The sequence below is a fragment of the Leptonotus elevatus genome, chromosome 18, assembly GCF_054856555.1.
Source record: "Leptonotus elevatus isolate MCC_2025b chromosome 18, RoL_Lele_1.0, whole genome shotgun sequence".
Classification (NCBI taxonomy): Eukaryota; Metazoa; Chordata; class Actinopteri; order Syngnathiformes; family Syngnathidae; genus Leptonotus; species Leptonotus elevatus.
In genome coordinates, this window is record NC_141256.1 from 16,981,605 (window position 1) to 17,006,114 (window position 24,510).

General features: G+C 39.5%; 1 protein-coding gene across 2 annotated transcripts; it reads right to left on the reverse strand.

Moving 5' to 3' along the window:
* Positions 1-6,572: 6,572 nt before the first annotated feature.
* sgk1 (serum/glucocorticoid regulated kinase 1) lies at positions 6,573-24,246 on the reverse strand. Of its 2 annotated transcripts, XM_086060616.1 has the most exons (14): positions 24,056-24,246; positions 22,645-22,835; positions 21,568-21,813; positions 16,798-17,049; positions 16,009-16,072; positions 11,897-11,972; positions 11,378-11,453; positions 10,989-11,177; positions 10,774-10,905; positions 9,754-9,990; positions 9,128-9,223; positions 8,900-9,055; positions 8,727-8,816; positions 6,573-7,730 (listed from the first exon to the last, which is right to left on the reverse strand). In XM_086060616.1, exons 2-14 carry the CDS (start codon positions 22,747-22,749, stop codon positions 7,563-7,565), a joined length of 1,887 nt encoding a protein of 628 aa, XP_085916742.1. In that variant the 5' UTR covers positions 22,750-22,835; positions 24,056-24,246; the 3' UTR covers positions 6,573-7,562. The 2 variants fall into 2 exon arrangements, with proteins under 2 accessions (XP_085916742.1, XP_085916743.1); XM_086060617.1 differs by lacking the exons at positions 16,009-16,072; positions 16,798-17,049; positions 21,568-21,813; positions 22,645-22,835; positions 24,056-24,246 and adding an exon at positions 12,068-12,507.
* Between the last annotated feature and the right edge of the window lie 264 nt (positions 24,247-24,510).

Consider the following 24,510-nt stretch of genomic DNA (forward strand, 5'->3'; position numbering starts at 1 on the left):
ATTTTTTTACTCCTTACTCTCCATGGTCGTAAAAAAGAACAACAAATAACGCCAAAGTAAAAAAAAAAAAAAAGCGCCTTACCCCATGGTCGTTTTTTTTTTTCGTTTTTTTTCCCCGTTTTTTTTGGGGTCGTTTTTTTTATTTTCGTAAATTTAATTATTTTTTTTTACTCCTTGGTCATAAAAAACAACAAATAACACCAAAGTTAAAAAAACTTTTTGTTCGTTTTTTTTTTTAGTTTTTGTTTTTTTTTCAATTTTTTTTGTTGGGGTTTATTTTTTTCCGTTTTTTTTTGTTCTTTATTTTTTTTTCCGGTTTTTTTTGTTCTTTATTTTTTTTCCGTTTTTTTTTGTTCTTTATTTTTTTTCCGTTTTTTTTTGTTCTTTATTTATTTTTTTTTCGTAATTTTTTATTATAATTTTTTTTTTTACTCCTTGCTATACATAGTTGTTAAAAAAAACAATGCCTTACTAATCAAGGTTAAAAACAAAAAAACGCCTTAGGTTAAAAAAAAAGCCATGGTCATTATTTTTCGTATTTTTTATTTTATTTTTTTACTCCTTACTCTCCATGGTCGTAAAAAACAACAACAAATAACGCCAAAGTAAAAAAAAAAAAAAAAGCGCCTTACCCCATTGTCGTTTTTTTTTGTTCGTTTTTTTTCCCCGTTTTTTTTATTTTCGTAATTTTAAATTTAAATATTTTTTTTTACTCCTTGGTCATAAAAAACAACAACAAATAACGCCAAAGTTAAAAAAAAAAAAAAAGCGGCTTACGCAATGGTCGTTTTTTTTTTGTTCGTTTTATTTTTTTATTTTTTGTTTTTTTTTCAAATTTTTTTGTTGGTTTTTCCCCCCGTTTTTTTCCGGGTTTTTTTGTTCTTTTTTTTCCGGTTTTTTTTTTCATAATTTTTTTTTTTTCCGTAATTTTTTATTATAATTTTTTTTTTTACTCCTTGCTATACATAGTTGTTAAAAAAAACAATGCCTTACTAATCAAGGTTAAAAACAAAAAAACGCCTTAGGTTAAAAAAAAAGCCATGGTCATTATTTTTCGTATTTTTTATTTTATTTTTTTACTCCTTACTCTCCATGGTCGTAAAAAAGAACAACAAATAACGCCAAAGTAAAAAAAAAAAAAAAAGCGCCTTACCCCATGGTCGTTTTTTTTTTTCGTTTTTTTTCCCCGTTTTTTTTGGGGTCGTTTTTTTTATTTTCGTAATTTTTAATTTTAATTTTTTTTTTTACTCCTTGGTCATAAAAAACAACAAATAACGCCAAAGTTAAAAAAATAAAAAAGTGGCTTACGCAATGGTCGTTTTTTTTTTGTTTGTTTTATTATTTTATTTTTTGGGTTTTTTTCAAAATTTTTTGTTGGTTTTTTTCCCCGTTTATTTTCGGGTTTTTTTGTTCTTTTTTTTTTCCGGTTTTTTTTTGTTCTTTATTTTATTTTTTTTCGTATTTTTTTATTATAATTTTTTTTTTTTACTCCTTGCTATACATAGTTGTTAAAAAAAACAATGCCTTACTAATCAAGGTTAAAAACAAAAAAACGCCTTAGGTTAAAAAAAAAGCCATGGTCATTATTTTTCGTATTTTTTATTTTATTTTTTTACTCCTTACTCTCCATGGTCGTAAAAAAGAACAACAAATAACGCCAAAGTAAAAAAAAAAAAAAAGCGCCTTACCCCATGGTCGTTTTTTTTTTTCGTTTTTTTTCCCCGTTTTTTTTGGGGTCGTTTTTTTTATTTTCGTAAATTTAATTATTTTTTTTTACTCCTTGGTCATAAAAAACAACAAATAACACCAAAGTTAAAAAAACTTTTTGTTCGTTTTTTTTTTTAGTTTTTGTTTTTTTTTCAATTTTTTTTGTTGGGGTTTATTTTTTTCCGTTTTTTTTTGTTCTTTATTTTTTTTTCCGGTTTTTTTTGTTCTTTATTTTTTTTCCGTTTTTTTTTGTTCTTTATTTATTTTTTTTTCGTAATTTTTTATTATAATTTTTTTTTTACTCCTTGCTATACATAGTTGTTAAAAAAAACAATGCCTTACTAATCAAGGTTAAAAACAAAAAAACGCCTTAGGTTAAAAAAAGCCATGGTCATTATTTTTCGTATTTTTTATTTTATTTTTTTACTCCTTACTCTCCATGGTCGTAAAAAACAACAACAAATAACGCCAAAGTAAAAAAAAAAAAAAAAGCGCCTTACCCCATTGTCGTTTTTTTTCCCCGTTTTTTTTATTTTCGTAATTTTAAATTTAAATATTTTTTTTTACTCCTTGGTCATAAAAAACAACAACAAATAACGCCAAAGTTAAAAAAAAAAAAAAAGCGGCTTACGCAATGGTCGTTTTTTTTTTGTTCGTTTTATTTTTTTATTTTTTGTTTTTTTTTCAAATTTTTTTGTTGGTTTTTCCCCCCGTTTTTTTCCGGGTTTTTTTGTTCTTTTTTTTCCGGTTTTTTTTTTCATAATTTTTTTTTTTTCCGTAATTTTTTATTATAATTTTTTTTTTTACTCCTTGCTATACATAGTTGTTAAAAAAAACAATGCCTTACTAATCAAGGTTAAAAACAAAAAAACGCCTTAGGTTAAAAAAAAAGCCATGGTCATTATTTTTCGTATTTTTTATTTTATTTTTTTACTCCTTACTCTCCATGGTCGTAAAAAAGAACAACAAATAACGCCAAAGTAAAAAAAAAAAAAAAGCGCCTTACCCCATGGTCGTTTTTTTTTTTCGTTTTTTTTCCCCGTTTTTTTTGGGGTCGTTTTTTTTATTTTCGTAAATTTAATTTTTTTTTTTTACTCCTTGGTCATAAAAAACAACAACAAATAACACCAAAGTTAAAAAAACTTTTTGTTCGTTTTTTTTTTTAGTTTTTGTTTTTTTTTCAATTTTTTTTGTTGGGGTTTATTTTTTTCCGTTTTTTTTTGTTCTTTATTTTTTTTTCCGTTTTTTTTTGTTCTTTATTTTTTTTTCCGTTTTTTTTTGTTCTTTTTTTTTTTCCGTTTTTTTTGTTCTTTATTTTTTTTAAGTATATTTTTTGTTCTTTATTTATTTATTTTTTTTTCTTCTTTTTTTTTTTTTTTTTTTGTTCTTTATTTTTTTTTTTACATAGTTGTTAAAAAAACAACGCCTTACTAATCAAGGTTAAAAACAAAAAAACACCTTAGGTTAAAAAAAAAAGCCATGGTCATTATTTTTCGTGATTTTTATTTTTTACTCCTTACTCTCCACGGTCGTAAAAAAACCCAACAAATAACGCCAAAGTAAAAAAAAAAAAAAGCGCCTTACCCCATGGTCGTTTTTTTTTTGTTCGTTTTTTTCCCCCGTTTTTTGGGGGGTCGTTTTTTTTATTTTCGTAATTTTTAATTTTAAATTTTTTTTTTACTCCTTGGTCATAAAAAACAACAACAAATAACGCCAAAGTTTAAAAAAAAAAAAAGCGCCTTACGCAATGGTCGTTTTTATTTTTGTTCGTTTTTTTTTTTTAGTTTTGGGTTTTTTTTCTATTTTTTTTGTTGGGTTATTTATTTTTTCGAATTTCGTTTTTTTTTTTTAACTCCTTACTCTCCATGGTCGTAAAAACAACAACAAATAACGGCAAGGTTTAAAAAAAAAAAAAAAAAAACGCCTTACGTCATGGTCATTTATTTTTTTTCCGTTTTTTTTTTGTTCTTTATTTTTTTTTCTCGTAATTTTTTATTATAATTTTTTTTTTTACTCCTTGCTATACATAGTTGTTAAAAAAAAACAACGCTTTACTAATCAAGGTTAAAAACAAAAAAACGCCTTAGGTTAAAAAAAAAAGCCATGGTCATTTTTTTTCGTATTTGTTTTTTTTTTTTTTTTACTCCTTACTTTCCATGGTCGTAAAAAACAACAAATAACGCCAAGGTTTAAAAAAAAAAAAAAAAGCGCCTTACGCCATGGTCGTTATTTTTTTTTTCCGTTTTTTTTTTACTCCTTACTATACATAGTTGTTAAAAAAAATACAACGCCTTACTAATCAAGGTCAAAAACAAAAAAACGCCTTAGGTTAAAAAAAAAGCCATAGTCGTTTTTTTTTCGTTTTTTTTTTTTTTTACTCCTTACGGTTACGGTCGTAAAAAACAACAACAAATAACGCCAAGCTTTAAAAGAAAAAGAAAAAGCGCCTTACGCCATGGTCGTTTTTTTTTTCCGTTTTTTTTTTGTTCTTAATTTTTTTTTTCGTTTTTTTTTTTTCGTAATTTTTAATTTTTATTTATTTTTTTACTCCTTGGTCATAAAAAACAACAACAAATAATGCCAAAGTAAAAAAAAAAAAAAGCGCCTTATGCAATGGTCGTTTTTTTTTTGTTCGTTTTTGTTTTTTTTTCTATTTTTTTTGTTGGGTTTTTTTTTTCCGTTTTTTTCCGGGGTTTTTTTTGTTCTTTTTTTTTCTCCGTTTTTTTTTTGTTCTTTTTTTTTTTTTTCGTAATTTTTTATTATAATTTTTTTTTTTACTCCTTGCTATACATAGTTGTTAAAAAAACAATGCCTTACTAATCAAGGTTAAAAACAAAAAAACGCCTTAGGTTAAAAAAAAAGCCATGGTCATTATTTTTCGTATTTTTTATTTTATTTTTTTACTCCTTACTCTCCATGGTCGTAAAAAACAACAACAAATAACGCCAAAGTAAAAAAAAAAAAAAAGCGCCTTACCCCATGGTCGTTTTTTTTTGTTCGTTTTTTTTCCCCGTTTTTTTTGGGGTCGTTTTTTTTATTTTCGTAATTTTTAATTTTAATTTTTTTTTTTACTCCTTGGTCATAAAAAACAACAACAAATAACGCCAAAGTTAAAAAAAAAAAAATAAAAAAAAAAGCGCCTTACGCAATGGTCGTTTTTTTTTTGTTCGTTTTTTTTTTTTAGTTTTGGGTTTTTTTTCTATTTTTTTTGTTGGGTTATTTATTTTTTCGTTTTTTTTTTTGTTTTTTTTTACTCCTTACTCTCCATGGTCGTAAAAAACAACAACAAATAACGGCAAGGTTAAAATAAAAAAAAAAGCGCCATGGTCGTTATTTTTTTTTTTCCATTTTTTTTTTTACTCCTTACTCTCCATGGTCGTAAAAAACAACAACAAATAACGGCAAAGTTTAAAAAAAAAAAAAATGCGCCACGCCATGGTCGTCTTTTTTTTGTTCGGTTTTTTTTTTCTCCGTTTTTTTTATTTTCGTTATTTTATTTTATTTTATTATTTTTTTTTTACTCCTTGCTATACATAGTTGTTAAAAAAAACAACGCCTTACTAATCAAGGTTAAAAACAAAAAAACGCCTTAGGTTAAAAAAAAAGCCATGGTCGTTTTTTTTTGTTTTGTTTTTTTACTCCTTACTTTCCATGGTCATAAAAAACAACAAATAACGCCAAGGTTTAAAAAAAAAAAAAAAAGCGCCTTACCCCATGGTCGTTATTTTTTTTTCCGTTTTTTTTTTTACTCCTTACTATACATAGTTGTTAAAAAAAATACAACGCCTTACTAATCAAGGTTAAAAACAAAAAAACGCCTTAGGTTAAAAAAAAAGCCATAGTCGGGTTTTTTTTTTACTCCTTACGGTTACGGTTATGGTCGTAAAAAACAACAACAAATAACGCCAAGGTTTAAAAGAAAAAGAAAAAGCGCCTTACGCCATAGTCGTTATTTTTGTTGTTTTAAAAACAACAAATTACGCCTTACTAATCAAGGTTAAAAAATAAAATAACAAAACGCCTTACATGATCTTTTTTTCGTTGTTTTCTTACTCCTTACTATACATGAACGTTTTGAAGTTAAATTTGTCCCAAAAAACATGTTATTTGGGTAGCAGAATTAACAGGGACAAAATGTGATTCTCTCCAAGGTTAAAGGACTTGCGATGCACGTCACAAGTTGGATGCCAGTTTTGGTCACTAGGCGGCAGTGTGGGACCATTAAAATAGTCAGTTGGGGGAAAAGTAACAAGCCGACTGACCAAGTAAAGACGAAAGTAATATTGCCGGTTCACATCGCTGTTTTCAAAAGTGGGAGTAAAAGTTAAAGGTCATCAGAAAAAAGAAAAAAAAACAAGCTCAAGTTACTTGCGTTCAGACGACAGTTACATTATTTTACAATTGTCATGAGTGACATAACTGCAGAATCTTTGCATAACTTTGACTTGCAGTTTCCGCCTTGTCAGTCTAATAACGGACTAATAACGGATACGTTAGCGTTGCGTAAGACATCAATCATCTCCGACATGTTGCAAAGGTCACAAGTTCGTGCAAGTCTTTCATCTCGTCACAAATAGTTTCAAAAAAAAAAAAAAAAAAGAGATTTTTGTGTTCTTGTATTTGTAAAATGAAGCCATTGACGGCCTCCTGTTGTGCAAAGTGTCCGCTTTCAACATTTGGACGGAACAACCACAGAATATCAAATTGTCGTAACCAGCATTAAAAAACTTTTGGGGAAAATCAAGTCAACCTTCAAAAAAACACTTTCAAACTTTCAAAAAGTCATCGAGATTTTTTTTCCAACAAAAACTCGTTTTCAAATTCGATTGCAACGCAGCAACGTTTCAACAAATGCCACATTTGACGACATTGATTTTTTTTTTTATTTCGTAGTCTTCTATGTACATGACAACTCAAGTGGAAATATACAAACTAACTTAAATAGTGTTCGACAACATGACAACAGAATGTTGGAGGAATTTGGAATACAACACTTTTTGCACCAATTGTCTGCTCGTACATGGACCTTATGCTAACTAGCAAATGCTAAAATAGCTTTTAAAGCCCTCATCACTAGTATAGCAACTGTTTCCACTCCTCGTGGGTATTTTGCTACTAGTATGCTCAGGAGGCTACTAGTGTGACACATATTGCTACTCGTTAGCATATCAATCTAATGTTACCGATCATTCATTCTACTCGTGCGCCCCAGACTCAAATCGGATCACGTGTGCACGCGTTGCCGGGCCTGAAGGATCTCAAATTGGATTTGCTCTCCGTTGACATCCAGCCGCGACGATTGGAAACATTTGACGAGGAAGACACAATCAATGCTCGCAAAAGGAAGACGTTTGTTCACCAGGCCAAATTGTTTTGTTTTTTTAAAGGAAACATGTAAAAACACTTTCTGACAACATAGCAGCGAGTTTGCCTTGTTTTTCAACGTTTCCCTCATTTCTGTGTGCAAAATGAGCGGTCGCCATGACAACCATTTTGAAGGTGCCACAGCGCCCTCTTGTGTTAAGTGCGTTCATTCCCCGCTGTAAAAAAAGGCACCTTGGACGATCAACAGCCGCTCTGTAACATTCCCACTCGCTCCCTTTTCATCCCATGACTTGCACAAAATAAAAAATAAAAACACATTTAAAAAAGGAATGTTGCGGAAAAGACAAAAGGATGACGTTGACGTGAACCAACAAACTTTTGCAAAACATTTGTCATTATTTACACACAGCAGTTTGTTGACGAGAGTTTTCTTTTTCCTCCCCGAAAGATGCCAGTCCAGGCAAAACGTGTTGCGCAAGTCCTCAAGTGAGGGGAGGGGGGGGGGGGGGAGGGGGCGTGGCGTTTGTTTCCTATAGGTAGGAGTCCATGGAGGGCGCGTAGGAGAAGCCCACAAAGGCCTCGGCCGCCTCTTTGATGCTGGCCGTCACCAGCGCGCTGTCGGGCGAGCAGCCGATGGAGTTGGGCACCGGCTCGTCGGTGAACTCGGGGTCGAAATGCCGCAGGTCGTTGGGGCCCGTCTGGAAGACCACAGGTGCAAAAAAAAAAAACAAAAAAAACAACAACATCAGAGTCCCACAAAGTCTTTTCTTGTTTTGTCATTTTAGTCGACAAATATTGCTTCAAATGATTTATGCAGTTTGCAACATGTTTTATTGTTTTTTGTTAGTGATAGTGCTTCCTATTGGGGGGTTAATTAAGAACTCCCCAGCAAGGTTATTATAGGTATTAATGCAAACTAACAAAAATAAAACCAACATTTTGGGGCTTTAAAAAATAAATAAAACTAATGCTTTACAAAGTTGTTTTTACTTTATTACGCAGTATTTAATTACCTTTTTTTTTATCTTGCACTCCATATATTAAAAAACTAAAACAAATGTAAAAATTGTAGTTTATTGTGCAATATTTAAAAAAAAAACTAATTAGCAAAAATTGTTCTTTATTACGCAATATTTAATTACTTTTTTATCTTGCACTCTAAAAATATTTTATATGTAAAAAAACCAACAAATTTTAAACAATTGTACTTTATTACGCAATATTTAATTATCTTTTTTTAATATCTTGCACTCTAAAAATAATCCATATATTTAAAAAACAAAAACAAATAAAATTTTAGTTTATTGCGCACATTTTTTTATTATCTTGCACTCTGAAAATAATTTATACGTATATTTAAAAAACTAAAACTAATTAGCAAAAATTGTACTTTATTACGCAATATTTAATTACTTTTTAAAATCTTGCACTCTAAAAAGAATCCATATATTTAAAAAACAAAAACAAATAAAAAAATTGTCGTTTATTGCACACATTTTTTTATTATCTTGCACTCTGAAAATAATTTATACGTATATTTAAAAAACTAAAACTAATTAACAAAAATGTTACTTTATTATGCAATATTACTTTTTAAAATCTTGCACTCTAAAAAGAATCCATATATTTAAAAAAACAAAAACGAATAAAAAAGTAACTTATTCTGAGCAGCGAGATGGGCGCCATTTTCTTACCACGTTGGGGTTGAAGGGCGGCGTGATCTTCTTGGCGTTGAGCTCGTCCCAGTTGATGGGCGAGAAGAACATGTGCTTCTTAATTTCCATCTGAGCGGACACAAATTGACCGTCAGCCAGCGCAACGGCGCCACAACGACAACAAGAACGTGCCGAGCCAGCCGAGAACCCACAAAGTCGTCGTGGCAGCCGAGCCGCTCGGTCCGATCCTTCTGCAGGAGGCCCTCCAGGAGGTGTCGGGCGGCGTTGGAGATGTTGGGCTTGAGCTGCAGCGGTTTCGTCAGGATGTTGTCGTACATCTCGGCCGTGTTGCGACTGTAGAACGGAGGCTGCCGGGAAAAAAGGCCGAACGTTAGCGTCGTGGCGCCGCCGCGCGCGAAGAAGGCGGCGCCGAGGCTCACCAGGCCGTACAGCATCTCGTACAGGACGGCCCCCAAGCACCACCAGTCCACCGTGCGGTCGTACGGCTGCTTGTGGAGAACCTCGGGAGCCAAATACTGAACGGAAGAAGAAACGCGAGTGAGGCTCTCGCTGGAGAATTTAATGCAACGGGAAACGTTTGTCTTGTTTTGACCGAAGCTTGACAACCTAAAAAGAAAATCTTTCAAGCTCGAACATTTTCCCCCAAAAAAGTAGTTTTTTTTCCTCCCCTTGATTAAAATGAATTTTGCATTAAATGTTTCTCCATTTTTTTTTTTTTTTGTTGATTGATCCAGAAAGCAAATTTTTCAATCCATTTTCACTTCATCAACATTCCCTCTGGCGCCATCTTGTGGCTGAATTTGATATACAAGAACACATTGCGGCTGAGGAAACGCAACAAAAAAACGTTTCTGTTCAACTTTTCAAAATGACACCCATATACATGTTGAATTATACATTTTCAAGTACTGTAATTTGTCCTCTTTGAAATTATATAATTTGACCTCCGAGTCCTGTTTGACTTTTGAGTGGAATTTTTTTTGTCGGAGGCCGCGATCCACTTGATATTTGGAGCGGATTTGCTTTTCTGCGTTTCTGCGTTTACCTCGGGCGTTCCGCAGAAGGTGGACGTGGTTCCGTTGGGTTCGATGTTCTCCTTGCAGAGTCCGAAATCGGTGAGGATGACGTGACCCTGCGAGTCCAGCAGGATGTTCTCGGGCTTGAGGTCCCGGTAGACGATGTTGAGCGAGTGCAGGTAACCCAGCGCGCTGGCGATCTCGGCGGCGTAGAAGCGCGCGCGCGGCTCCAGGAAGCAGCGCTCGCGCTGAAGGTGGTAGAAAAGCTGCAATCGCAAAAAAACTCTTTTACATTTAAAGCATTTATAATTCCTACACGTGTAATGTTTTTTTTTTGTTGTTGACATTTTTACAGGCGTATTTTTTTATTCTGATTTTAATATTTTCAACATTTTAAAAAAAAATGCGCATGAGAACTATATAGCGAGATGAACCCTTTTTTTTTTTAGTATTTTGCCCATTTTCTCAAAATAAATGCTCGAAATGAAGCCAACACGGTGAAGCAACATTTGGTTGTTATGCCGCACACAAATGGAAGACGCTTGCCAATACAAGTGAAAACAAACGTTAAACGCTTTTAAAACCAAGATTAAAAAACGAGTCACAGTGTTGAAGGTTTTTTCAACATTTTCAAACTCATTTCATAAAATGATCTTCGCTACTTTTATTGATTTTATGCAGTTACATGATTTTTTATTGCTTAACGGTGTTTTACTTTTACTATTTAGTATAAGCAATTTTTAATGGGCCAATCTAAACTTCTTTTTTTTTTTTTTTTTTTTTTTTTACATATATATATTTTTGCAAATCTTAAAAGGTGACCATAATAATAAAAATCTGCCTTTGACAGAAGGTGATTGTTGCCTTGGCGGAGGTCTGCACTGGCAGCAGAAAGCGTCAAGCCGGCAGTTAATTAAGACTTTCAAAGGCTGAACTAACGAAGAGGACAAAAACGCGTCTGCTCTTCCCAGATGGATTTCATCATCGACAATGGCAGGAAATGAATTGCGCGACGCGCCATCGCCGACTCGGCGCCGGCGCCGACTCACCTCTCCGCCGTTGATGTAGTCGAGGACGAAGTAGAGCTTGTCGGTGGTCTGGAACGAGTAATGGAGGCCGACCAGGAAAGGATGCTTGACGTTCTTCAGCAGGACGTTCCTCTCCGACATGATGTGCTTCTCCTGATTTCAAAAAAACACAACCTTGATGTTTTTTCCCGCTCGCCAAAGCCGGCGACAGACGCGCGTTCCCGCCGCCTTCGGACCTCCTTCTTCTTGAGGATGGCCGCCTTCTGCAGCACCTTGACGGCGTAGAAGCGGTCGTCCTGGCGGTGCCGCGCCAGCAGAACTTTGCCGAAGCTGCCCTTGCCGATCACCTTGAGGAAGTGGAAGTCGTTGGGCTTGGCCGACGGGTTGGACGACGGGCCCAGGTTGATCTGCCGCGTCGGGCTGGGCTGGTTCGAGCGACACAAAACATGGCGTGAGGCAACACATTTGCATAACGACGTCAAATGTTTTATTAGCAGATGAGCCATAAATACAAAAGAATGTGTTCATTGGTTATGCAAGGAAAAAAAGGCCCGGCTCGCGGGTGCGTCCAATGTTAAAAATGAAATAATTGATCATGTGATAATTGATTATTGAAAGGACTCACAGGAGGGGAGGGGCTGGCGTTGATCAGCTCAGCATCTTGCGGAGGACTCAGGTTCAAGATGGACTGCACCTCCGGACTGAAACGCAAAAGTACAAAATATTGAACAAGAAAATCACAATTATAGATTTCTATTGATCGAATCAAAACATCATATTTTTTAAAACATTGTTTTTGTACTTGTTGATTTGTTTCCTGACACGTCAAAAACGCATACACTGACATCGAATACCGCATTTTCTCCCTCTCATTACATTAGCATAGCAATATATATATTTTTTTAAATGACAATTAAAAAAAAATCTTATTACATCATTAGGCTTCATGTAATCAGTGCAAATAAAACCGATGATTGTCATTAATACAAATCAAATCGTAGGACTTGTTCAAGATGCACTTCTGCAATAATGATAGATAGAAAACAAATCACATTTAATTGAGGTCATCGTGACATCAACGTAAACTAACTTTAAAGATAAAACAATAAATCACAAAAAAAATCCATCTGCGAGTAGTACTGACTGTTTGCACGCGTACGCGTTGGTGGCGAGCCTCTGGATGAAGTCGTTGAGTCCCATCTTCCTCTGCTTCATGAAAGCTGAAAGAGAATTCAAAGTCACGCTTGCATTAATCCGTCCAGGCACAAAACACGAGGCGGCCATCGCGAACCCGGTCCCGGTCCCGGTCCCGTACCGCTCACTAAGGCCACGAGCCCTTTGGACTTGGAGTAAGTCATCTCGGGCTGTCCCGTCGCGCTTTTGATCGTCATGATCGCGAGGAGACAGAAAAGAAAAGAAAAGACAAAAGTAGAAAGAAGCAACTTTGATGGCTTTCAAGTTTGCCTCTTTGCTTTTATGACGAACTCAGAGGGAGGCGTTTCCGGGTGGGCGTGACTCAAAGCGGCGTGTCTTCGCTTCGATTGGACGAGCCCTGCCGGGCATGGACCAATCAGAGGCCTCAAAGCACCGGATCCCGTTACTCGGGCCACGCCCTCGCTTCCCGTGTGCTTACGTCAAATAACAAAAAGAAAGCGTTCTGTTCATCGTCTATTTGCACATTGTTACGCAATAACATGACGAAACGTCAGAGGAAGAAGCTCGTGTGACGTCAAGAGCACACCTGGCTGGGAAATGTCCGTAAATGCAACACGCCCCCCCCCCCCCCCATGACGTTAAAGCGCTTTAGGCGTTGAATGTCATAAAAATGGCAAAAATGTGCTTCAGAGTGCTTCAAAGTGAAAAAGATTCGATTTTATCGCCGATTGTAGTATTAACAGCTCTCCACAACTTTTAATAAAGTTATGAGACTTGGGCAAAGTAAGAATTCGTTACGTTTCAGGGCATATATACCCCCCCCCCCCCCCCCAAACACTGCTCGCTAACACATATTATTTCTTATGGACGATTGTTAGCTTTTGAGCTATGATTGTTGCCTCAAGTAAGTAGTTGTCAACAACATTTAGTAAGTAGAAGTGTGGTGGGGTGAGATTAATTTTTATTCTGGGGCAAATGTGACAACCCCCCCCCCCCCCCGACTAAAAGTGCACAAATCAATGTAGACTTTTCGACACATAAATCCTACCAAATTCCCTTTGCAAGAACGTGTCAAGTGCATTTTCAAATCATGGTATTCGGTCCACCCAATTCTAACGGGATGCTCGTAGTAGTTCTTTCCACACACAGAAAGAAAAAAAGAGGGGGGGGGGAGGGGGGTCGGATGGGGAAAAAAAGCGGCTGCCAGTGGAAAAGTACAGAGTGAGGGGATACACACTTGGGGGGGCCTGAACATACACAAGTTTTATGAAGGAGAAAAAAACTCGATGCATAACTTGTCATTATGTAAAACGCCTGAATGTCGACGGGCTGATATTATCGATAAGGCCACGTCCACTTTGCTAAACAGTTCATGTGAGCATAAAATGAAGTTTTTTTTGCAGCGTATAATGTCCAAAAAAGGTGCTTTAAAGTTGCAAGATCAAGTTGACAGGAAACAAAAAAACACATTTTTGCAATTTCATCCCACAAAGATTTTGAGCCTCATTTTAAATGATAGATTTGATTTTGTAGATGAAGCTTAAGCAAGTGTGTGTTTCCCCCAAGTTAGAGCTTACGTAATACACCCCCCCCCCCCACACACACACACACACACAACGGCGTACATACGTGACGTCTATACGTCGTGCATAAGTTAATAATTGTCCTCTTTCTTCTTTCTGTTGTTTTCGCAGACGTCGCTCGATGCGGATGTTGCGTTCAAAGGCGGCTCGTTCGTACTCACACGTCCAAGCGGCCGTTGTGTCTTTCATAGAGACGTGACGTCGTCCGGGGCAGCTGGCGAAGGTGGACTCCGAGAGGTAACCACACTGCGGCGCATTCCTCAGCCAGGAGGTTTTCATCTGACCGATTTGTCTTCTTTTTTTTTTTGCCTCCTCCTCTTCTCGTTCTCGTTCTCGTCTCGAAGGCGGAGACGTTCCGCCTTCTAGCTTTTCTCACGCTCGGTGAGTGAGATGTGCTGCGTTCAGGCGCCCAGCGGAAAAGTTTGCGATTTGGAGGTTCCGCGTCGCTCGGCGGAAAAGCGAGGGCTTTCCTCGCAACTTTTTTTTGGGGGGGGGGGGACTAAAAGAAACGCAGAAGTGGTCTTGGTGCTTTTGAGGGGCGGTGTTCATTTGAAACCCGAACCCGACTTGTGAACCCAATTTTGAAAACTGAGGTCGCACATTCTGATGGCAACCTTCATTTAAAACGCTACTTTGAACCCTTAACCTTCATTTAAAATTCCAATTTGAAACCCTAATGCCAATGTAAAACCCTACTTTGAAAGGTTTAGGGTGATTTTTTTTTTAAATACAAAAACACACAAACATTTTTGTTGTTTTTTTGAATCCCAAAAGAAATGAAACTGATTTGTGTAAATAACAGAAGTAAATGTAGGTCAGCGCCTGTTGGCGGTGTCGCGGGCTTGCCCGATACTTTTGTCCCTCCACTCGAATAATATCCGCATTCAAAGCGTGCCAGTTTTCTCATTGTGAAATTTCGAGTCCCCTCGCGAGCGACGCCGGCAACCGCGCCTCCTTGAGCAAACAGCAGTCGGGCGAAGGAAACAAGTCGCGTTGCCAAAGAACAAGAGTTGAGTTTGTTAAGGAGAGCGAACAACGCGCGCCATTGTCGCCACGCCGCCGACCGAGCGCCTCGTTGTCCCTCGCGAAGGCAGCGAGCGAGGGGGAGAGGCGCTCGCTCTTCGACACGAATTGCTGAAAAACAAGAAGCTGATTGAGTTTTAATGGGGTCCCCACGCCACAAGGTCAAAGGTTGAATCAGCGCAGTGTAAAAAAAAAAAGAGATATTTCCATGAATTGCAACTTTCCTGTAATTATTGTTGCAATGTGGAGAAGTTGGAGTTTTTGTCGAAAAGCCATGAAAGCAAGTTGTGGGAGATTGGAGTGGAACCTCAAAACTGTGAGGCAGCTGCATTAACCACTAGCGCACCATGTTGACCATCTTTTTCTTTTTTGGTGGGTGGGGGGGGGGGGAGGGGGGGCAGAAGCTATGCCACCTGTTGTGGACCCGCCCTTGAGGCCGAAACAAACACGCACGCTCACGCCAGACGGACGCAAATCGGCGACGTCACGTCAGCATCCGACGCGCCCGTGTGGACGTCTCGGCATGTTTTTGGGCTTTTGTGTGACTCAACAAAAACACACACACACACACTCACACTCACACGCATTGACGGTCCACTTGGGTCCAAATAAGAGACGTGTGTGTGCGTGCGTGTGCGTGACTGGAGCGGGCTTTTACGTAACCGCAGCAGCCTCATTCCCATTCATCATCCGACAGCTCGGATCAAACACCGTCGCGGGGCCGAATGACACAACGGCCACCGGAGAGGTGGATGAAAATGATCATATGAAAGATTGGGAAAGGGGGGGGGGTGGGGGGTGTTGTCGTGGTTACGGGCTAATGGCGGGTGAGTGTGTTTACACTCCTGCGCTAATATCCGTCGACTGGCATCGCCTTGCCGCCCTTCCTGCACTCTCGACGGACCTCCCGGAGTACGAGTCACGCAGCCTGCATGGCATCCACAAGATGGCCGCTCGTGCCTTACATAACACGCACACGCACGCACACGCGCACACGCGCGCACACACGTATAGTCACCAAGCAGACTTTAGGAAAACATGGGAGTGGATCTTTTGTTCGCTTTAAGCCTTTTAAAGTTTTGGGTTTTGGCCATTTTGCAGTGAAGACTTCACTGTAAGTATAAAAAAAAAAAAAAAAAAACTGCTCCAAAACAACAAATGTTGAGTTGAAGTCAATTTGACCCGCCGCATGTCAAATGAAAACAAAGATGAATATCTTGTGAGGAGGTCATGCCGTCATGGAGTTCATGAGATTTTTTTTTAATTTTTATATGTTTCTCATGTGGCTAATTAAAATCAGCCGTGGTCAGGTCAGAGTGACCCGAGAACATGATTGCCCCCCCCCCCCCAATAAAATAAACAATCCACAAGCTGCCCTGCAACCTGGTTGGCAAACTCCCATGATGACATACTCGCCTTGGCGGAGGTAACAGTGACACCACAGCATGAACGGCGAAAAGGTAGACAAGGAGCATCTTATCGGCAGGCCACTTACGGTTGTCGCCGCGGCAACCGTAGCTGTCCGACTCCGACTCGTTGCGGTAGGGAAGGTGCAGGGCCTGCTGGGGGGGGGGAAAGAAACATTTGCTGTCACACGTAATATAATAACTAATTGACGAATAGGCAAAAATAATTAACTATTGAATGAACTGGCAAACATCTAACAAACCAAATTTGTAACAAACAAACAAAATAACGAATAGAAGAACTTAACAAATGTAACAATTAGCACACAAACATATAAATAAGTCGTTGCTAACTTACTGTCAAACATACCAAAAAATGAATGGACACAAAAACAAACAAACTTTTAAACGAACAAACGAAAGAAAGTAACACAATGCTGAGAATTGAAAAACGGCGTCAAATCGATAACATTTCCTCTCCGGTCCTGTAGGGGGCATCGGTGCAACGACTTTGGATTGGTGACAATTGGCCATCTCGACCGCTGGTTCTCGGACCCCGGTCCTCCAGAACCGCTATCCAGCCTGGTTCCCATGTCTCCCATAGCCAACACAGCTGAGGATTCATTATCAGGCTTCATGCGGAGCTAGCTAATTAGCATACACGGTTTCGGTATTGGCCCGATATCGTACCTGGTATCAGTACTCGCCCATCCCGAGTGAGAGTCAAGTCAAAATATTATAAGAACAAATAAAGCCGTCACTTCAAGTACAGTCGAAAGATTTGTTTTGTTTTTTGCAAAAAATAAATTTTTCCTCTCTTATTCCGATTTTGTTTTCCAAGCGCGAGTTGCAAAAGGAGAACGACCGCGAGTACTGGCCTGCGTGCGCTGGCGCGGCTGCCAGACGTCGTCGGGGGCGCCGTCCGGGGCGTGGCCGACGAAGGCTCCGCTGCACACGGCGCACTCCAGCATGACGGGGCAGCCCGCAAAGGCAAAAGGGGGCGGGGCCTGGACGCCAACCCCCCAAGACTGGCGACAGCCCACGTGGACGTTGGGCACGCCGCCGCCGCCGCCGCCGCCGCCGTCCTTCGATTTGACATTCGCACGCGACAGCATCTTCCACTTCCTCACCTGAAAAATCAGACTTTCACGCATTTGCTTGTTTTGACGCAAATTGTTAATTTGTTCAGATTTTTAGTTCATTCTAAACATCCATAAAAAAAAAGTCAAGCTGTTTAATTTGAAAAAAAAGTCAAACTAAAAATAAAATAAATCAATCAATAAAAAAAAAAAAAGTACAAATAATTGCAGCTGCTGTAGGCCACAACTCACACCCCGACGCTCACGTCACAAAATTCCTAACAAAAAAAAAAAGGACTTAATAAGCCATTTGATTGCTTTACATTCCTTTTTTTTAAATCGTTTTGATTTCATTCCTGCTCCAGAGGAATCAAAACAAACCAACATTTCAAATTGAATTGTGTGACGACGTGCAAAAAGTCGTGAAAGGCTCGCTTGGGGAGTTTCAGGAAGGTCAAATGAAGTTCATCTGCGCCAACCTGAAATGTCACTCAAAAGCCGAATATCCCCAGCCAACACTTTGTGTGCGTGTGCGTGCGTGCGTGCGCCTCACACACACACGCTTTTATGGAGAACATCTTTGCTGCTTGACAGCCGCGGGCAGAACATGTTTTCCACTCGAGAGAATGTGGCGCGAAGCCACGATAAGAAACACCGCGCGTGTGTGTGTGTGTGTGTGTGTGTGTACCTGACACACACACACACACACACACACAGGATCAGATATGCGCAGCAACAACATGACACGCGTTTGAAGGTCGTGTCCACACGTCCTCTTGACCTGCTTCATGGATGACCAACGAGCCTTTCAAGACAACATGGCCGTTATCGAATCGCATCTCGCGTTAGCTAACATCGTGCTAGCAACAAACCAAAAGGACGTTTGCAAACTTGGCTGCCGGATCTGCGAGATGAACAGCTAGCTTAGCGCTAGCTAGGCTCAGGCTAATAGCAACGGAGATGGATTTAAAATGGGACGAAAGAGAGAAAAAAAAAGTATTTGTTCTGCTGTTAGCGCAGAATCCTGGAGAATAAAAGTACGTTATTTTCAACTAAAAAGGTTCACTTTTATTACTAGTTACGATCTACATTTTTTTCAAGTCAGCGAACATCATTGAACTGTCCGTCACTGATTGGCTGGAAGAAATTGTTATAAACGTAGATTTTCTGTTTTGGCTGAACTAAACTAAACTAAACCAAGCTAAGATAAACTAAGCTAAGCTAAACTAAAAATAAGCTGAGTTAAACGAAGCTAAACTAAGCTAAGCTAAACTAAGATAAACTAAACTAAACCAAGCTAAGATAAACTAAGCTAAGCTAAACTAAAAATAAGCTGAGTTAAACGAAGCTAAACTAAGCTAAGCTAAACTAAGATAAACTAAACTAAACTAAAATGTCATCATGATGGATCCATTTGAACTTAGTTGCAAATGTGTTTCTTTGCTAAGACGAGAAGTTTTTGTGTTGCGAAGCTGAAAACCGAGAACGCGTGACGCGATCCATTGTTGTTGCTGTTGGACGGCGAACCCGCCAAAACGAACGTGCGCCTGCGGACCGCGACGGACACGAGTCCATTTCATCACGTTGGTAATCACGCGACATGCTACTAGCGTGTCCGCCGCGCTCCCTTTCGCTCGGCATTTCTTTCCCGCGGAACCTCCGAACGTGTCGTCGCCGCCTCCCGTTGTTCAAGAGCGTAAACAGGGGCGAGGTCTCCATGACACCGATCCTATTTAACATCTGCAGGGGGGGGGGGGGGCTCGGCGGGACGTCTCGCTTGCTCGGCCTCGCGTCGTCATGGCAACCCAGTCGAGCGCACGCTTGGCAAACGCACTCGAGCGCACGCTGCGCTTCGACAGCCTGTCAAGTCGATTTGTTTTCAAACACGTTTGAAGACTGAGAACGATGTCGAATTCAACTTGTGGCGATATCAATGCCACTCTAGAGTGCCTCATTGTCAACCACGAGTGCACGCGTGTAACACAGAGAAGTCAGACTTTCATAGCCAGTGTAGGAATTAGCACTTCGGGTTGGTGTGGTTAGAGTGCCTCGTTGTCGGCTGTAAGTGTGTGCACATAACAAAAAAAGATGGAAGAGCAACAAAGGATTTTTTTCCCCCCCTTGAGTCCGTTAAAATAAGGCTGATTTCGGCTCTAAGATTGTCCCGAGTATATATATTTTTTTAAACAACTGTGTTTTTTAATTAATATATGTATATATAATAAATAACATCTGTTGACATTTTAAAATCAAATCAAATCAAATCAAATATGGGTATTGATTTGGACAGAAATATATTTGATAAATATTTGAAAAAAATTTGGACTGAAATATATTTGGAAAAAAATGTACACCATTTTTTGTACCAAAATATATTTGTTAAAAATCATTTTTTATTTAAATTTTTTACAAAAAAAATTTGTACCAATATATATATATATATATTTATTTTTAAGCTTGGGGGGAATCAATTAAATTTACATCTTTCTGTTAAGTGAAATAAATCTGAGATATAAAAAATTATAAGTTTTAAATAATGAAGCTTGAAAAAGAGTTAAATGAAATACGGGTGTGGATTCTTAGCAAAATTAAATCATCCATACTTTTTTCAAACCTTGAAAAAAAAATATGTATTATACGTTGTAAGCGAGGTCACAAGGTCACAAGGTCGCGAGGTCGCGAGGTTCATTTGTTTGGTGTGCTTGAATTTCTCAAATTCCATTTTGTATTCAACAAAGCAGGCTTGCGTTTGATTTGTGCAGCAAGATCAACTCTGATCATCTTGTGAGATTTGCAAAAAATGCTGCGGCAAACAAAACGGCTGCGTCAGAGGAAGAAGAAAAAAAAAAAGGCCACGAACATTCGCTCGCTCGCTCGCACGCACGCACGCACGCACGCACGCGCGCTCGCACGCACGCGCGCGCGCTCGCACGCACGCTCGCACGCACGCGCGCGCTCGCACGCACGCGCGCTCGCACGCACGCTCGCACGTCCTTCTTGAGCGACAAGCGACTGATTAACTTGCCGTCGACGGGAATGTGCGAGCGACGCGATGACATCACCGCCGGGCGCAAAGGTCGCCGCGGCGGTAAAACGTCTCGCCGGCCGCTAATAGGTAAGCCGGCGTGGTCGGGGTTGCGCGTGAGCAAGCGGGACGGCGAGCCTTGAAATGGAATCGCTCGGCCGTCCGCGCTCAGGCGGCGAACAAAACATTTGTCATCCTCAAGCAGGCAAAATGGACGTTTCAGCATTTTGCAATCGAGAAAGGATTGATGCGGTGCTGCCGTTGAGCAAGGCATCCAACCCAGGTGGATTCCAAGCATCCATACAGGACAGGACAGGACAGGACAGGACAGGACAGGACAGGACAGGACAAGCTTATCCTATTTCAGTCAATGACCTGTAAAGACTTGTTGTCGACTTCCACAATTGCAGCTGCGCACGCCAGGAGCACATTTTCATCTGATCGCATCGTACAAAATGTAAACAAATGCTTCATTTTAGCATTAGCCAAAAGCTAAAAATAGCCAAAGTGATGATTATCGAAATGTGTATATTTTGAAGATAGACGACCAGGGCCAAAGCCGATACCAATTATTAGCAGTGAAGGACGGCGATAACGATATTGATTTTCGCTAAAAGGGAAAATATTGTCATGAAAATTGGAATAAAACAGAAACTCCAGCATAAGTTTATTGAGCAACTTTTAGGGTTCATAAAATATTGGAGTTTAAAAAAAAAAATCTTTGTCAATAGACATCTTTGTTTTAAAAATCTAACAAAAAGTTCCGGGATCTCCAAGGGATGTTTTCAAAAGTTAATTAAAAACGGAAGTAAATAGTTGTTAATTGTTTGCTGCAGTAAATAAAGTTTTTTTTTGAATTTCGAAATATCTTTGTTTTCATTTCAAACAAAAACAGAAAGTGCAAAGAGTTCAGCAGCATCTGTGAAAATGTAAGAATTTTAAACAATAAAAAACAAATTCTGTTCTTGAGAAAAATGTAAATTAAATGAGTTCCCTGAGGTAAATACATAAAAAAAAGATGATCTATTATCGGCCATATGATTCTTCAAAATGGCGGATGCCGATATTCGTCAAAATGCCGAAAATAATAATCTGTCCTCGTATATTTGTGCGTGCGTGTCTTATCAGTGCGATTGCAGCTTTTGATGATGTGTGACGTTTGCATTGACCCGCTGCTCCAATAAAAGCGTCCAATCAGCTCTTTTTATCACGTCTCGCGTCTCGCGCCTCGTCCCGAGCTTTGATATCCTCCATTCATCATCAGCGTTTAGCCTGCGACCTTTTAGTTGCTTTCCTTTTTTTTTTTATTTCTTCAATCAACCCATTTCCAGCCCCTCCTTCTCATGCTGCTGCTTTTCCCAGCGTGACGGAAAAGCGAGCCCGTGAGCTGATCGGGCCGAGCGAGGGGTCGAGGCCGGCGACGGCAGTTTCAATGGCGATGACGCATCAACGCGCTGGAGGCGGTGACGCTCATTTTCAGTTGTGACAAAAATGACTTTCTTGTCATGCAAGAACTCGATTTTTTTTTGCTAATTTTCTCTCACCTTGCAACTTTGACTCTTGTCGTAACTTGGCGGCAGCTCGCAGGATGCCTCGGCACGGTGGCGGTGGGCGGCGCCGGCGTGGTAAGGCGTGCCGGCGTGGTAAGGCGTGCCGGCGTAGTGGCGGCAGCCGTACGGGGCCAGGTGGGGGCAGCGCAGATCCTCGGCCGGCGGGCACTTGGCGCACGGGTGCGACAGACATTTGCCCGGCGCCTTCTCCGCTTTGGGGTGGCGCATCCATCGACGCACCTTGGTGGGAAAACACAGAAAGGTCATTTGAAAATACACGCAATTAGGTCATATAGGCGCATTTATGATAGGGGAAGGGAGGGATGCTCAATAGTACAAAGCAACATCAAGAACATAATAATAATGAAAAAGTATTTTTTCTTATGAAATTTGAAAAAAAAGATTGAATAACACAAGAATAAAGTCATAATTTAATGAGGAAAAAATTCTAAAGAAAAAACTAAACATTACTAGCATATTTTTGTAATAACTGTGTAATAATACAAGAATAATATTTCTTATGACATTTGAAAAAATGTAATAATACAAAAATAAAGTCATGTTTTAATGGGAAAAAACTACTTTTGGTCTTTCATAATTCGTGTGGACAATTTCCAAACTACTTTTACAATCCTTTGGATGCGTCTGATTTGTTTACATGGAATGTGCGGTCTGACGAGACTCACCGCTTGGGGTTCAATTGAAGATTAAAGCACGATATGTAATAACAGTACCATAACGAAACCATCCCGCGGCAGACGAAAACATTGGAAAAGTGCGGTCAGACGAGACTACTAATAATACTAGCGTCAAAGTGCGTTGGTCTTTGATGGACCGGTCAGGACATAAGAAGACAATATTTGCTTCCATCAGCACAGTCGACCCAAAAGTAGTGAAACGGTTCAAAACGATGATGTCATTGTTTGTTGATTTTTTTTTCAGCCGATAGACACTTGTGGTGCGCAGTAAAACACAGATGGGGCACGGGGGGGGGGGGGGGGGGAGTGGATTGGGGCGTGGTTAGCTCTTTGATAGTGACATCATCTTTGTGTGTGCGTGACGGCAACTCACCTTCCTCTTGACGAACTGAAAGGCCGAGCACTTCTTGAAGGAAAACGCCGTCGCCTTCTCTGCTCCTTCGCCGCCTCCTCCTCGTCCTCCGTTCACCAGCTTCATGGCCGACACCGGCGTCCCGCGTGCCTCCGTAGATCCCAGGGTGACGGGCGGGTGGGGGTGGGGTTGGGGTTGGGGGGGGTCTTTGGCTGGCGGGAAGCAAAAGAAAAGGTGTCGGCGGGCTGTCACGGCATCGGGGATGTCGCGAGGCAGGATGCGAGGAGGAGGCGAAGGACCAAAAATGCGAGAGAGTGAGTGTGAGAGAGCGAGGGACGGGAGGGGGGGCGGGACGGCACCTTAAAGCAACGCTTCTCAAAATGTTTACGCCTCAGAGAGATTGGTCGCCATTTGACAACATTCCGACTTACACTCAATTCAGTTATGGCGACATGAGAAGCGAGAAAAGTTTATTTCTTGATTTTTTTTTTGTATTCAGCAGTTGAACATGAGCCACTTTCACCAAAAATGCTCGTTTCTCGCCAAAAAAGTGAAGAAAAATATGTTTATTATGAAATTTGCACAAGAATAAATTAATAATTTTAATAAGAAAAATACTAGAGAATAAGCTAAATATTACCAATATGTAGAATAAAGTTTTTATATAATTAATAATATAATTGGGGGGGGGGGGGGGGCACCGCAAACTAAAACAGCAAAACAAAATCAACGGTGGATACAAAAGTAATAATTTCTTGACAGATACAAGATTACCTAAATGCACTTTAGTTGTTAAATATGTTAGATTTAATTAATTTCACATTTATTTAGCCACAATTTTTACTTCACTGTTATATTGCAAAATATTTTTATTATGACATTTTTTTAGGGGGGGGGGGGAATAATGCACTAGAATAAATTAATTTAATTATGAAAAATACTAAAGAATAAACAAAATGTTACCAATGTGTAATAACTGTGTAATAACCCAAGAATAAGTAGGAATTTGGAAAACTAAGCTGTTGTTGTTGGGTTGCAATATTTACTTCACTCTTATATGGATTTGGAATTATGGAATTATGGTTATATGGAATTGAATCATGAAAGAATGTATTTATTTGTACTCATTTTCACATTTTCAAGTCACATTTTTCAACTTTTTCAAATGGACAAGTGTAAACTGTTTGAGGTGAAGCAAAACATTATCTTGAGCTCGTACCCCCCCCCCCCCCCCACCCCGTTTTTTTTTCACTCCTGTTTTCTGTTCAAAGAAGAGCGTCTCCACTTTGTTTTGGTGTCCATGTTGTCGTAAGTCGTAATGATGACAAAACCCGCGACTCTCGATGACGCAACGGCGGGACACCTCGCAGCGTTCCGCAAACGCAGCCGACAGGCTTTTGTTGACATTCCCGCAAAACGCAGTCTTCCTTACCTTGACGCAAACGGGACCGCAGCTGAGACGCGTTTACATCCGAGGGCAGTCACAGGTGCCGTCCCGGAACGAGTCCAAGGCAGCGGCTGACGTGCTCGGCTTTTGCGTGGCCAATTTCCTTCTGGCAACAAGCAAAGTGCGAGCGCATGACGACGGCGAGCGCGTCCTGCTGCAGTCCGCACACTTTATCAATGGAGGAGCTCCGCAGTGACGCCGGCTTCTTCATCGCTCGCTCTGTCTCTCTCTCTCTCCCTCATCAGCACCTAACCCCCCCCCCCCCCCCCCCCCGCCTCAGTCCACATTTCTCTGAATGGATGTTTAATACCCACGGCGATATTCCTGACTCGGCATTTGCCCTTGACTAACAAACCTCGAGCGAGCGGCCAACCGTGATTTACAAGCCATCATAAAGCACAACGGCGGCGTTCGGATCGGCGGCAAATTGTGCACCTCAT